This window comes from Neophocaena asiaeorientalis, unplaced genomic scaffold (assembly GCF_003031525.2).
Source record: "Neophocaena asiaeorientalis asiaeorientalis breed wild unplaced genomic scaffold, Neophocaena_asiaeorientalis_V1.1 scaffold346, whole genome shotgun sequence".
Classification (NCBI taxonomy): Eukaryota; Metazoa; Chordata; class Mammalia; order Artiodactyla; family Phocoenidae; genus Neophocaena; species Neophocaena asiaeorientalis.
This window is the reverse complement of record NW_020175400.1, coordinates 1,741,265-1,756,735: the sequence shown is the minus strand read 5'-3', so window position 1 is coordinate 1,756,735 and position 15,471 is coordinate 1,741,265. Positions and strand designations below refer to the sequence as shown.

The following is a 15,471-nucleotide window of genomic DNA, read 5'->3' as shown; positions in this document are numbered from 1 at the left end:
TCCACTCCTTCCTCATGCCAGTGTTTCTAGTGTCACACAAAGGCCCAAAACTTCTAAACCTTTATTTTTGACTAGTAGAAACACAAACAGCGATGACAATGACAGAAGGGAAGAAGCCTTGACATGGAGGACCCTCCCCTGTCCCAAGCAAGACTGCGCAGTGCCACCTCCAGGCTGGGCCAGCTTGACCGGCCCTGGCAACACAGGGGTAACCTTGGCCGTGGCTCAGCAGTGGAGTTTCTTCGACAGGGTGCTGGGACACACGCTGTGGCTCCTGTCACAGGACAATCTTAAAGGAGCTGAACAAAAGAAGAATGCATTGGGTTTTCTGCTGGCAGAGGAAGGTAGGGACTAAACCCAAACTTCCCTACCTCTCCCCCAAGACCCTTTGGAATGGGCTGTGTCCCATATCTGTGAGTCCCCTCTAGAAGAAGAGCTACTCTACTACATTCAGAGGAAGCGGGAGGCTTTCTCTAACCCCAGGTACCGCCTCCCATAATAACGTCGCAGACTCAGTGCAACAAATGAGCACCACAGTCATACCTGGCAAAGTCTGGTGAGCGGGAGATGACATGCTGGAATTCAGAAAGATTGATGGTCCCATCCCTGTCAATGTCAGACTCTTCTAGGATCTGGGAAAGGGAAAGCTTCAGGCCAAAGCCCAACCCTTCCCTCCTGCTCCCCGGCCCGGCCCAGCCGAGCCCGGCCCCGTTGCTCACATTGTCGATGAGCTGCTTCATCTCTGAGGCACTGAGCCGTGTGTCCTCCCCCTCTCCCGTGAGGCAGTTCACGAGCTGGCTCAGGTCTTCTCTGTTCAAGGTTCCGTCATCATCAAAATCTAGAAAGCAGACGCAGGAAGCCAGAAAGGACGTGGTCAGGATGAGCTCCAAGCTCCTGACCCCCAGCTCCCAAGCAGTACCCCCACAAAGACCATGTTGGAAGGGGTGGTGTTCCACCCGGCCCCTGGTTCTTACCGAAGATGCGGAAGGCATAGTGGGACTTGATGTCTGGGGTGGCTGTGTCACTGAATACACTGAGGAGGTCCAAGAAGTCCTCAAAGCTCAGGCTGTCTCTGGTTGGGGAAGTGGAGAAGACCCTGCAGATTCGCTCCTTGAAGGGGTTGGCCTAGGCAAGAAAGCCCTCTATGAATGCCACAGGATGCAGCCCAAGTCACACACTCAAACCCCACTGGGAAACTGGAGGGAACAGTTCAGGCTCTCGAGGGGAGAACGATCAGTGCTTTGGGGCCAGCACGGAGCTCAGGAGGACCAATGACCCAGCTGGGGATGGCTTCCCAGGAGTCAGAGCTTAACCCAAAGGCAGGCCTGGGAGCACAGAAGGAAGAGGAAGGCCTCCTAAGCAAAGAGGACAAGATGGGCTGGTTATTTTAAAACACAAAACATTTCACTGAGCACTTACTGTGTTACAGGCACTAGGCCAGGCACTTTGCATAGCAATTTTCACAGCAGCCCTATGGAGAGCAATCAGCCTCTGGAACAGGGTTTCTCAAGCTTTAATAAGGTAATTCAACTCCTCTTAAAGGATAAAACTTGTTTGAACCTCCAAGAATATGTCTGAGAATCCCAGGTTGCACAACACCCTTCTATATAATTCCCTTGGATGATTTTGGTAAAGCCCTAGCCCCCAGGAAATCAGGGCTAAAAAGGGAAAAGACTAGAATGGGGACCAGTGACCACATGATCTCAAAAGGAGTAGCAGAGGGAGGCTGGGGGGCTGGCACCTTGAGCTCTGGAAGGCTGAGGATCTGCTCCAAGGACACTCGTGCCTGCAGTGACTCCTCCACACTCCGGTGCTCCTGGGGAAGAAGCTCACAAAACCGCCTGTGGGCTCTGGCAGAAGGAGGGGAACCTGTTGTTGTCCTTTCCTGAGTGTATTACATCCCCACTCCTGTCTTGCTACCCATTATAAACCAGGTGAGGAGCTAAGCCCCACACACAGTATGTCTGAGTCTCAGGCATAAGCCAAGAGGAGATGTATCACAAGACAATATAGGCTGGGAGTCCATTCTTGCAATGGGTATTGACTGTGGGCCCACTGTGTCCCAGGCACTGGGCCCTGGTTCTAGACCTCCTGAGGGATAGAGAGGTCTGGGAAGGAGCCAGAAGTTGGCCCTCAAGAACAAATGAAAAGAGCTGAACTGAAATCTCATTCTCATTTCATTTCAGGAATCTCCTGCTGCTCCTCAAAGCAGCTACCCTGAACTATCTCCTCCTTAGGCACCATCTCATTCCCACTGGGATTACTTTTGCCCAGAGAAGCTCAGTAATCTTCTCACTCAAGTGCCCTGGCCACATAAAGCTTGCCCACGGCTAGGAAGGGGGTTCCAGTCCCAGTTCAAATTCTCCTACTCAGTCTTAGGCAAATTATCAAACTGTTTCATTGTCCCCATACCTCCGTCGTGAGGATTAAATTAGGCAATGTAGACAACCTCGTAGCACAGCCTGGCACATGGCAAGTGCTCAATAAGCGTTAACGGTTACTGTATTATTCAGGTAAAGGAGGAGCCAGGCTCCCCAAGTAGGTAAAGCAGCCCAGAACTACAGCAGCCCCTGCCGGACTGGAGCAGGAAGTTCGGTTATGCAGAAGCCAGCGGAGCGAGGTCAAAGAACGCCCAACTTTGGCTGGAAGCTGCGAGGTGACTCCACGGTGCACAGCTGCGGCCGCCGGCGCCAGCGGGGAGGTCGTGCCGGGAAGAGGGCACAGCCTAGCGCCCAGGGCCCTGCACTCCAGTTCCGGGGCTCGGGCAGGCCCCTGCCGCTCCCTCTGGCGGGGCCTCAGTTTGCCCACCTGTAAGACAGAGCCTCCCCCCGCCCCCCACCCCCGAAGTCGTCCCTAGAAGATCCCGGAGGTGAGGTTCGAGACAGCACTTACAGGAGGATCTCCTGTTTGGTCAGGAACGTCAAGTCCTGGAAGGCAAAACAAGACAGGGGGTCAGCGTGCGGCCCGGGGCCAGAGGCCGCGTCCGCCGCCCTGCCGCCGCTCGGGGACACCCCCACCCGCCCGAACGCAGGGCCGCGCACAAACTCCCTGGGAACTGGCGTCTCACGCACCTGGTACTCGACCAGCAGCTCCTTGGACAGGCGACTGCCCGAGCCCCCCATTGCCGCGCCGCACGTACAGCTCCGCCAACTCTTCTCGGGACGCCGGCAACTTTCTCACTTCCGCCCTCGGGCCGCGTCACCGCCCAGTCCCCGTGGCAACCGCTCCTGGGGCCACCGCCCCCAGGCCCGCCCCCTCCTTTAAAGTTCCCAGGCGCTCCCCGCCGGGTTCAGCCAGCTGGATCCCGGCTCTAGGCAGTTACCGGCGAGCTGGAGGCGGGGCCCGCGGCGGGGCCGGACGCTCCAGGGCGGAGCCCGACGCTCCAGGGCGGAGCCCAGGCCGCACGACCCCGCCTCCTGGATGGGCGGGACGGGCCGCGCCGCGTGCCTGCGTGCAGGTTGCGCAGGCGTTAAGGGTGCCACGACCTCTCTATGGCCCCGGCAGGATTTCGGGGGAAGGCGAGCGTGTTCGCCTCACCTGCCTTGCGTGGCGGCGGGGGCGGGGCGGCTTTGTGTGGAGACCGGTAAGGGGCATTAGGGAAGTGTTTAGAGCAAGGGTAACCGAGAAGCCTCGTGACTCGCTGAGTGGCCCGAGGCGGTCGGCTGCCCCTCTGCCCAACGAGGGCTTTTCCACCCAGACGTTACCACCGAGCACCTGCCGTACGTGTTGCAACCCTCATACCACCTCTCCAGAAATAACTATAACCTTTCTGCCTACTGAGGCCGTTTACTGAGGGCCCACTGAAACGCTCTGCATAGCTTCAGTTCTTACAACAGTTCTGCAAGGTAAGTTACCGTTTTACAAATTTGGAAATGCAGAGGCTCAGGGGAGTTCAGTGACTTGTCTAGACTCGGTCATTTACAAAGCCGTCTCTCCAGTCTAAGGCTCTTTTCAAGAATCCACCCTGCTGTACTCATTCCAGCCTACATGCTGTCCTCTGACCCCACCCTGCGTCCAGACTGCATGCTGGGCGAGGCAGCTGACCTGTTTGCTCTTGTCCCCTCTCAACTCCTAGGACAATGCTTGACACATGGTAGGCTTTCAATATTTATTGGATGTATGCATGAATGAATTAAACTACACTGTTCCAAAAGGTGAGGATCACAAGCTACTGTGTGGAGGAGGTGGAGGTGCGGTTAATTTTTTTTTTCCACATCTTTATTGGAGTATAATTGCTTTACATTGTTGTGTTAGTTGCTGCTGTATAACAAAGTGAATCAGCTATACGTATACATATATCCCCATATCCCCTCCCTCTTGCGTCTCCCTCCCACCCTCCCTATCCCACTCCTCTAGGTGGTCACAAAACACCGAGCTGATCTCCCTGTGCGATGCGGCTGCTTCCCACTAGCTATCTATTTTACATTTGGTAGTGCATATATGTCCATGCCACTCTCTCAGTTCGTCCCAGCTTACCCTTTCCCCTCCCCGTGTCCTCAAGTCCATTCTTTACGTCTATGTCTTTATTCCTTTCCTGCCCCTAGGTTCTTCAGAACCATTTTTTTTTTAAGGTTCTATATATATGTATCAGCATACGGTATTTGTTTTTCTCTTTCTGACTTATTTCACTCTGATAAAAGACTCTAAGTCCACCCACCTCACTACAAATAACTCAACTTCGTTTCTTTTTATGGCTGAGTAATATTCCATTGTGTATATGTGCCCATCTTTTTTTTTTATTTATTAATTTTTTTATTTTTGGCTGCATTGGCTCCTTTGTTGCTGTGCATGGGCTTTCTCTAGTGGTGGCGAGCGGGGGCTACTCTTTGTTGTGGTGTGCGGCCTTCTCGCTGTGGTGGCTTCTCTTGTTGCGGAGCACGGGCTCTAGGTGCACGGGCTTCAGTAGTTGTACCACGTGGGCTCAGTAGCTGTGGCTTGTGGGCTCTAGAGTGCAGGCTCAGTAGTTGTGGTGCACAGGCTTAGTTGCTCTGTGGCATGTGGGATCTTCCCAGACCAGGGCATGAACCCATGTCCCCTGCATTGGCAGGCGGACTCCTAACCACTGTGCCACCAGGGAAGCCCATGCCACATCTTCTTTATCCATTCATCCATCAGTGGACACTTAGGTTGCTTTCCATGTCGTGGCTATTGTAAATAGTGCTGCAGTGAACATTGTGGTACATGACTCCTTTTGAATTATGGTTCTCTCGGTATTTGCCCAGTAGTGGGATTGCTGGGTCATATGGTAGTTCTATTTACTTTTTTAAGGAACCTCCATACTGTTCTCCATAGTGGCTGTATCAATTTACATTCCCACCAGCAGTGCAAGAGGGTTCCCTTTTCTCCACACCCTCTCCAGCATTTATTGTTTGTTTGTTTGTTTAATTCAAACCTATATTTGCAGTTTCTGAAATGCTGATCCATAGACCACTCTCTCGTTACACATGTGCACCAACGGAAAAGCAAAGAGAACCCCGGTCATCCCACGAGAGGAACAGCTCCTCATCCAACAGTCTTCAGAAGGCTACACGTGCAGTCCCTGCGCCCGTCCAGGTGGCGATGCAATAAATACACAGCTCGCCCTGCTCACCTCAGTCCAGCCAGGCCTGCCACTACCTGTTGTAGGCCTGCTCCTTTTTGGACTTCTCCAGGGCCTTGTCCATGGTCTTCTCGTTCTCCCCTCAACATTTGGGGCAGTACCACTTGCCCTTGGGTTTATGGTTCAGTCCCACGCAGGAGAAGTGGAACCACTCGATGGGGCACTCGTCATTGTCACAGCCAATCATCTCTCCATAGGAGACCTGATTGCACAGACAGTACGTGGGCTCATTCAGGTCAATGGGAAGGTCCACAGGGGATGCTTCCCTCTCGGCTTTGACCTTGGAGCGTTTCTTCTTCTTGGAGGTCTTTGCCTTTTTCTCTGTAGATTTTTTGATGATGGCCATTCTGACCCGTGTGAGGTGATACCTCATTGTAGTTTGATTTGCATTTCTCTAATGATTAGTGATATTGAGCATCCTTTCATGTGTTTGTTGGCAATCTGTATATCTTCTTTGGAGAAATGTTTTCTGCCCATTTTTGCATTGGGTTGTTTGTTTTTTGATACTGAGCTGCATGAGCTGCTTGTATATTTTGGAGATTAATCCTTTGTCAGTTGCTTCACTTGCAAATATTTTCTCCCATTCTGAGGGTTGTCTTTTTGTCTTGTTTATGGTTTCCCTTGCTGTGCATAAGCTTTTAAGTTTCATTAGGTCTCATATGTTTATTTTTGTTTTTACTTCCATTTCTCTAGGGGATGGGTCAAAAAGGGTCTTGCTATGATTTATGTCATAGAGTGTTCTGCCTGTATTGAAGACCCCAACGCAGCCAAAATAAATAAATAAATAAATTTTTTTTTAAAATAAATAAATAAATAAATAAATGGGTATTGAATTTTGTCAATAGCTTCTTCTGCATCTGTTGAGATTATCATATGATTTTTATCCTTCAGTTTATTAATATGGTGTATCACATTGATTGATTTGCGTATATTGAAGAATCCTTGCATTCCTGGGATAAACCCCACTTGATCATGGTGTATGATCCTTTTAATGTACTGCTGGATTCTGTTTGCTAGTATTTTGTTGAGGATTTTTGCATCTGTGTTCACCAGTGATATTGACCTGTAGTTTTCTTTTTTTGTGAAATCTTTGTCTGGTTTTGGTATCAGGGTGATGGTGGCCTCGTAGAATGAGTTTGGGAGTGTTCCTCCCTTTGCTATACTTTGGAAGAGTTTTAGAAGTATAAGTGTTAGCTCTTCTCTAAATGTTTGATAGAATTCACCTGTGAATCCATCAGGTCCTGCACTTTTGTTTGTTTGAAAATTTTTAATCACAGTCTCAATTTCAGTGCTTGTGATTGGTCTGTTTATATTTTCTATTTCTTCCTGGTTCACTCTTGGAAGGTTGTGCTTTTCTAAGAATTTGTCCATTTCTTCCAGGTTGTCCATTTTATTGGCATATAGTTGCTTGTAGTAATCTTTCATGATCCTTTGTATTTCTGCAGTGTCAGTTGTTACTTCTCCTTTTTCATTTCTAATTCTGTTGATTTGAGTCTTCTCCCTTTTTTTCTTGATGAGTGTGGCTAATGGTTTATCAGTTTTGTTTATCTTCTCAAAGAACCAGCTTTTACTTTTATTGATCTTTGCTGTCATTTCCTTTATTTCTTTTTCCTTTATTTCTCATCTGATCTTTATGATTTCTTTCCTTTTGCTAACTTTGGGGTTTTTTTGTTCTTCTCTCTCTAATTGCTTTAGGTGTAAGGTTAGGTTGTTTATTTGAGATTTTTCTTGTTTCTTGAGGTAGGATTGTATTGCTGTAAACTTCCCTCTTAGAACTGCTTTTGCTGCATCCCATAGGTTTTGGGTTGTCATGTTTCCATTGTCATTCGTTTCTAGGTATTTTTTTATTTCCTCTGATTTCTTCAGTGATTTCTTGGTTATTTAATATTGTTTAGCCTCCATGTGTTTGTATTTTTTACAGTTTTTTTCCTGTAATTGATATCTAGTCTCATAGCATTGTGGTCAGAAAAGATGCTTGATAGATACGATTTCAGTTTTCTTAAATGTACCAAGATTTGTGTGGTAAGGTTGGTTCAGTGGGTTGTGTAGGCTTCCTGGTGGAGGGGACTGGTGGATGAGGTTGGATCTTGTCCTTCTGGTGAGCAGGACCATGTCCAGTGTTGTGTTTTGGGGTGTCTGTGAACTTAGTATGATTTTAGGCAGCCTCTCTGCTAATGGGTGGGGTTGTGTTCCTGTCTTGCTAGTTGTTTGGCATGGGGTGTCCAGCACTGGAGCTTGCTAGTCGTTCAGTGGATCTGGGTGTTAGTGTTGAGATGAAGTTCTCTGGGAGAGCTCCCGCCGATTGATATTACATGGGGCCAGGAGGTCTCTGGTGGTCTAGTGTCCCGAACTCAGCTCTCCCACCTCAGAGGCTCCAGTCTGGTAGCCGGCCGGAGCACCAAGACCCTTTCTGCCACATGGCCAGGTACGTGGGGAGTTTTTTGCCTTTTGGGAAGTCTGAGGTCTTCTGCCAGCATTCAGTAGGTGTTCTGTAGGAGTTGTTCCACATGTAGATGTACTTTTGATTTATTTGTGGGGATGAAGGTGTTCTCCATGTCTTACTCCTCCACCATCTTGAAGGTACTCTCTGATCCATGTCTGAAGCTTCCAGTTCTGAAGCTTTGACAGCATTTCCTTCCCTCCATTCACAGCCACGTTTCTCTGCTAGCCTGTTGTTGGCAGGAACCAGTTCCTCACAAGCTGGTGGACTGAGCAGGTCACTTCCTCACTGCTTGTTGGCTGGAAGTCTCAATCAGTTCTTTGCCATTTGAGTCTTTCCATAAGGTACCTTCCACATGGCAGGTGGCTTCCATGTATATATGTCGCTGCAGATTCTCTCCCTGGTAGGCTGCTCTCGCACCAGCGTTCGCTGCCAGTCATGGAACTTCCAGAAGCTGAGGAGGCATGCTCCGAGGTTAATTATCTTTTATTGTTGTTTGTTTTCAGCTTTAATGAGGTATAATTTTTTTTTATACAAATTTATTTATTTATTTATTTTTGGTTGCCTTGGGTCTTCGTTGCAGTGCATGGGCTTCTCATTGTGGTGGCTTCTCTTGTTGTGGAGCTCGGGCTCTAGGCGTGTGGGCCTCAGTAATTGTGGCTCATGGGCTCTAGAGTGCAGGCTCAGTAGTTGTGGTGCACAGGCTTCGTTGCTCCACGGCATGTGGGATGTTCCCGGACCAGGGCTCAAACCCGTGTCCCCTGCATTGGCAGGTGGATTCTTAACCACTGTGCCACCAGGGAAGTCCATAAATTATTAAATAGTTATTCTGAGTCATCCAGCAGTCCCTGGTAAGTCTGGTTAGCATATTGTCCTTCCTGTGCCCGATCAACCCTTGACACAGTGATAAAACTGAGTGGCTGATTTAAAAATAACTCGTAGTGCTATTTTTAAACAAAACAATTATTTTGTTTCTTGGTTGGGTCTTTCAAAGGTTTGTTCATTGATCATTTTTTTATTAAAGTACCCGCCCTTGGATTTGTGAATTCTAACTTTTTTTTGTTTTCCAAGACATTTCATTCCCTGCTTGTAATATTATTTCCCTCTTCCTCTTTTCCTTGAGACATTGCATAGGATGGCCACACAGGGTTTGTCTGACGTGGTGATATTTGTTGTTTGATGTTTGAGACCTCAATGAGCCAGGCATGTGAAGAATACCTGGGAGGTGGGTATTTTAGGCTGAGAGAACATAAATCACCAAGGCCCTGAGCAGGAGCAAGTTTCGGAAGAGTGAGCAGCAGAGTGGGCCAGGGGAAGAGTGGTCTGGGAGGAGGTTAAGAGGGGGAGGCACCGCTAAGCCTTGAGAGCCCGGAGGCCATGCTGAGGAAATGGACTTTGTTCTAGGGGCTCAAGGTTACATCCCTAGTGAATGGAAGAGCCAGAATTCAAACACCTTGTCAGCCTCCAAAACCACATCTCTCACCTTCCTGCCAGGATGATACTGACTACACAGGCTTGTTGTGAGGGTCACCTGAGTGCACTTGGAAAGCCCCCAACCCATGCCTCGCACAGCATAGACATGCGAACAGTGTGCCCTTTCTCCTGGTTTTCCTATGTAGGTTCAGTCCTGTTGTGTGGTCACTATGATTTGTCACTTTCAAGTATTCCTCTTTATTCCTAGGTATTGTTTTTGCCTCATAGTTCACTTGAATATAAATACAACCATACCCACTTTCTTTTTTTTGTTTTTCTTTTTGCGGTACGCGGGCCTCTCACTGCTGTGGCCTCTCCTGCTGCGGAGCACAGACTCCTGACGCACAGGCTCAGCGGCCATGGCTCACGGGCCCAGCCGCTCCGCGGCATGTGCGATCTTCCCGGACCGGGGCACGAACCCGTGTCCCCTGCATCAGCAGGCGGACCCTCGACCAGTGCGCCATCAGGGAAGCCCCATACCCACCTTCTATTGATTCTATTGACTGATATGTCTTTACTCATATTTTTAGCCTTTTGGTATCATCTTGGCCCTAGGTCCTTGGTCCTAGCCCCTGGCTTTTAATGTTACTCCAAATTTGTATATAGCCCAGACCTTACCCTTAACCTCCAGGTTTGACTGTCCTACTGCCTACACCACTTTTCTTAGCATAGGGACTTCCCTGGTGGCGCAGTGGTTAAGAATCTGCCTGCCAATGCAGGAGACACGGGTTTGAGCCCTGGTCTGGGAAGATCCCACATGCCGCGGAGCAACTAAGCCCATGCGCCACAACTACTGAGCCTGTGATCTAGAGCCCGTGAGCCACAACTACTGAAGCCCGCTCGCCTAGAGTCCTTGCTTGTCAACAAGAGAAGCCATTGCAGTGAGAAGCCCGTGCACCACAACGAAGAGTAGCCCCTGCCCACCGCAACTAGAGAAAGCCCGTGCGCACCAACAAAGACCCAACGCAGCCAAATATAAATAAATAAATTTATTTATTTATTTTAAAAAAATATGGCAGTCTTCAAAAGTTAAAAAAAAAACAACACGTAGCATAAAATTTAACACCTTAACCATTTCTGAGTGTATAGTTCAGTAGTGTTAAATATATTCACATTGTTTGGTAGCCAATCTCCAGACCTCTTTCCTTCTTGCAAAACTGAAACTCTGTGCCCATTAAACAACAAACAATTCCTCATTTTCTCCTCCCGCCAGCCCTTGGGAACCACTATTCTACTTTCTGTCTCTATGAATTTGAGCACTTTAGGTCCCTTATATAAGTGGACTCATACAGTATTTGTCCTTTGGTGACTGGCTTATTTCACTTAGCATAATGTCCTGAAGGTCCATCCGTGTTGTAACACATGTCAGCATTTCGTGCTTTTTAAGGCTGAAAAACATTCAGTTGTCTGTATATACTGCATCTTGTTTATCCATTTGTCTGTCGATGGATACTTAAGTTGCTTCCACCTTTTGGCTATTGTGAATAATGCTGCTATGAAAGTGGGTGTACAGATATCTCTTTTTGAGACCCGGCTTTTGGTTCTTTTGGATATATACCCCGAAGTGGGATTGCTGGATCATATAGTAATTCTATTTTTAATTTGTTGAGGAGCTGCTGTACTGTTTTCCATAGCAGCTGCATCACTTTACTTTCCCACCAGCAGTGCACAAGGGTTACAATTTCTCCATATCCTTGCCAACACATGTTATTTTCTGTTTTTGATAGTAGCCATCCTAAAGGATGTAAAGTGGTATCTTACTGTGATTTTGATTTGCATTTCCCTAATTAGTGATGTTGATCATCTTTTCATGTGCTTGTTGGACATTTGTGTATCTTTGGAGAAATGTCTTAGGCTCACTTTCAATACAATAATTAAAGATTTTATGTTTTATTGTCAATATTATGCTTAGCTCGAGTTTAAAAAAATTTTTTTTATTGTGGTAAAAAACGCATAAGATTTACCACCTTAACCATTTCTAAGTATGCAATTCAGTAGTGTTAAGTATATTCCCATCGTTGTGCCGCCAGTCTCTAGAACTTTTTCATCTTACAAAACTGAAACTCTATACTCATTAAACTCAACTTGACTTTTAATATGTTTTTTTGTATGTTCTTTGTTTTTTCTGTTTTACTAATATGAAGTTTCTGGACCAGCAGAGCTGAGAGTACCCAAACTTGTACTGAGGCAACTCTACTGAGGTAAGCTTCATTCTGAAGTCCCATCTGGGCCAACAGCAGGTCATCTCCCTGACACTTCTGGGTCCACAGGGCTCCAGGGGCCCAGTGGGAGATGAAGACAGGCACCTATATTTCTGCCTTAAAGGATTGGCCTAGGGCACTTATGATGGGCCATCCTCACCCAAATGGTTCTATGTATGGCCATTTGGAATCACTACACAACAGTGGAAAAGCTGTTCCCATGAAGGAGTGGTCAGCTTTGAAACCTTGGCCATTCTCATGCACTGGAACACTGGTGCAGTTTTCTGGAGGGCAGTTTGACACCCTATCAAAAGCCTGAGCCATGAGCCTACTCTGACCAGTGGTCTACAAAGATTTTATTTTAAAGGAAAATAAAAACATCTACAAAGATAGATACACAGGATGTTCATCACAACATTGTATATAATGGTATGAAATTGGCAGCAACCTAAATGTACAGCAGTTAAAGGTTTGTTAAAAAATTAAGATCCGGGACTTCCCTGTGGTCCAGTGGTTAAGACTCCGCATTCCCAATGCAGGGGACACAGGTTTGATCCCTGGTTGGAGAACTAAGATCCCAGATGCCACATGGCACAGGCAAAAAAAAAAAGTCAAGATCCACCTACATATGAAAATGAGGCTAAATGTAAATTGTGATTTTTCCCTGGGCACTGGAATAAGGGTTGTAATTTATCTTTATTTTTTTAATCCATTAAGAAAGTTTACTCAATATATATAATTTTTAGAAAGAGAAAGAATTTGATTTATATTTTTAATTCAGTAAAAATGTATGCTAATCTGTGGGTGATAATTATGAGTGATTTCTGTGTTTTCAGAATATTTTACCAGAGGCATATATTACTTTTGTAATCAGAGCAAAAAGTAAAGGTTATTTGAAAATAAAAATAGGAGAGTTCCCTGGTGGCCTAGTGGTTAGAATTTGGGGCTTTCACTACCATGGCCCAGGTTCAGCCCCTGGTCAGGGAACTGATATCCCGCCAGCTGCGTGGCATGGCCAAATAAATAAATAAATAATAATAAATAAAATCTTTGGAAATGGGATAGCATCATGTATTTTTCACCTTATGATTGTTTCAGGTCAGCCCCATGGCTATTCCACATGGTTCAAATGAAACTTCCTATTTGCTACCTCCAAACAGTGAGGACTGGGGAGGGCACGGCATTCCTGACTTTGTCTATGGGCAGAAGGAACTTGTGCCAGAAGGGATTCAGTGGCCAAGGAGCGGACCCAGCCTTCCGGACACACTGCCACTGTCTCGCTTTGACTCTGCCCTCTGCTTGGCCTGGAGGCAGCGGATGGAGCTGGGGCTGTTCCGCTACTGTCTGGGGGAGCTGCAGACCCAAACCCTTCCTGGTGCTGTGGGTTTTGTTGCTCAGCTGAATGTGGAGCGAGGTGTGCAAAGAAGGAGCCCCCAGAACATCAGGAGCGTGAGGCAGGCGTTTGACCCTGAACAGTTTAACTTCAACCAGATCCGGCCAGGAGAAGTCCTCTTCCGCTTGCACCGGGAGCCCGATCTCCCTAGTGCTGCTCTCCAGCAAGACGACATCCTCGTGGTGATCAATGTCAGCCCCTTGGAGTGGGGCCACGTGCTGCTGGTGCCCGAGCCCACCCGAGGGCTCCCCCAGCGCCTGCTGCCAGGGGCACTGCAGGCCGGGGTTGAAGCTGTGCTGCTGAGCTCACACCCAGGCTTCCGAGTCGGCTTCAACAGCCTGGGTGGCCTGGCCTCAGTGAACCACCTCCACCTGCATGGCTATTACTTGGCCCACAGACTGCCCGTGGAGGGGGCCCCAAGCAAACCCCTGGATCCTGGGGGCCGTCTGCATCTGCTCCAGGACCTCCCAGCTCCTGGCTTCCTCTTTTACACAAGCGGGCCAGGGCCCGACTTGGAAGCCTTGATAAGCAGGGTATGTCGGGCCACTGACTATCTGGCTGACCACGAGATTGCACATAACTTGTTTGTGACCCGGGGGGCTCCACCTGGAAAGACATCATCTTCCTCAGCCCTCACGGGGGTCCGAGTAATTCTTTGGGCCCGGAAGTCCAGCTTTGGGATAAAGGAAGGCGAGGCCTTCAATGTTGCCCTCTGTGAGCTGGCCGGGCACCTCCCTGTCAAAACGTCCCAGGACTTCAGCAGCCTGACAGAGGCGGCGGCTCTGGCTGTCATCCGAGACTGTCTGCTGCCCCCAGCCCAGGCGGGAGAGGTGCAGGCAGCACTGGTGGCCTTGATAGCCAAGGAGGAGCAGTAATCCTTCCAGAAGTATTTATTTTGTAACAGATCTAAGTCTCTTTCCGGAAAGCTGTCCATCATGATCGTGTGGGCACTTTCATGAATGCCTTCTCACCCGTCTCAGCCTAAGGGGAGGGATAAAGAACTGGTAAGTGGTCTCTTTAAGGAGGAGGATACCTTGGAGTAAATCGAATGAATGAGCCCTCATGGATGTATCTGCTGCTTTTCACCTTTCTTCTTAGATAAGCCCCAGGAGTGTCAAGCCTATTGTTAAGAAGGGAGTGTGTGCAAGAGTTAACACACTCCTGACTTGTATATGCCAACTTTTCTCTTCCTGTCTTATTAAATCTTAGCAAAGTGATAGTTTATCACTTCCTCTGTCCTTGCCTCTCTGCCTGTTCTCCCTTTGCCCACCACTGAGTTGTATTTCTTCATCCTGTCCCTACACATGTCCCCTCCATCCATATGCCCTATTTATAGCACATTCTTCGCCTACCTGGCCACCTTGAATTTTCCTTCAGCCCCAAAGCTGAGCTGAGTGTTCTTCACATACATCATTTCATGTGAAAACAAGGTGTCCTCACAACTTGAAAGTTGCAGGTCCTCTTAATACCCCTATTTAACAGACGAAGATATGGAGGCTGACAGAGGTTTAGTAATTTATCCAAGGTCAGATGGCTCAAAAGTAGTGGAGTCAGGACTGCAACACAGGCAATCAGACACTTGAAGCTGAGCTGGGGCTGTGCACGTGTGACTGCCACGTTAATAAAGTCTCATTGAGATGAAGCAGAATATGCATCATTTCTGATGAATATCATGGATATTCAGAATATCCATTTCATAAGAAAATCAGTTTAACATTTAAATTCCTATAAACGGTTTTTGGTCACCCTCATGTTTTGGGCACACTGCAGTAATTTCAGCCTAATGCCTCTTTGTGCAAGCCTTTGCAAATATGGGCTCCAATAACATCACTTTATTTTGCTCGCTCACTCTCTGAAGGGAGTGCAGATGACCATTAGAGTTAAGTGGACTTTGTGTGTCGAAGGTGATGAGTCCAAATACCAGGATTTCCCCAGTTTTTCCTTAGGATTAATGTTCAGAGGAAAGCCTTCTCTGGCCCCAAATAAGTTTTTCCACAAAAAGTAAAAGTCAAATAGGTTTTCTTTGTGGTGGTACTTCTTAGCCATGAATACTTTGTGAATCGTCCAGAAGGGGATTTATGGAAGCTTTTCTGAGCTTGAATATGGAACACTTAGGAGACCCTTTGTATCCAGAGCCCTGGGCTTTGAGCACAGTAGGTAAGTAAGAAGGGACAGTCCAGCTCAGGGCCTCTCCACCGCTTTGCTTGCTTTTTGTTTTATTTTTTGATGGAAGGTCTTTTGTACTAAGGGGTTTTGGACTTGATCTAATGGGAAACCTTGAAGAGTTTTAAATTGGGGAGTAACAAATAGGCATTTTAGGGTGAATACTTAAGCTGCAGCGGATGGATGGATGGATGAAGGAAGG

At 47.7% G+C, this 15,471-nt stretch overlaps 2 protein-coding genes across 2 annotated transcripts; one reads left to right on the top strand and one right to left on the bottom strand.

Moving 5' to 3' along the window:
- Positions 1 to 43: 43 nt before the first annotated feature.
- Positions 44 to 3,302, bottom strand: CIB1 (calcium and integrin binding 1). The gene is made up of 7 exons (XM_024766467.1): positions 3,072 to 3,302; positions 2,893 to 2,927; positions 1,742 to 1,850; positions 975 to 1,125; positions 720 to 838; positions 544 to 632; positions 44 to 299 (listed from the first exon to the last, which is right to left on the bottom strand). Exons 1-7 carry the CDS (start codon positions 3,120 to 3,122, stop codon positions 278 to 280), a joined length of 576 nt encoding a protein of 191 aa, XP_024622235.1. The 5' UTR covers positions 3,123 to 3,302; the 3' UTR covers positions 44 to 277.
- A 187-nt stretch (positions 3,303 to 3,489) lies between these two features.
- On the top strand, positions 3,490 to 14,330 carry GDPGP1 (GDP-D-glucose phosphorylase 1). Its single transcript, XM_024766504.1, has 3 exons — positions 3,490 to 3,845; positions 11,657 to 11,713; positions 12,812 to 14,330. Exon 3 carries the CDS (start codon positions 12,821 to 12,823, stop codon positions 13,979 to 13,981), a length of 1,161 nt encoding a protein of 386 aa, XP_024622272.1. The 5' UTR covers positions 3,490 to 3,845; positions 11,657 to 11,713; positions 12,812 to 12,820; the 3' UTR covers positions 13,982 to 14,330.
- The last annotated feature ends 1,141 nt before the right edge of the window (positions 14,331 to 15,471 follow it).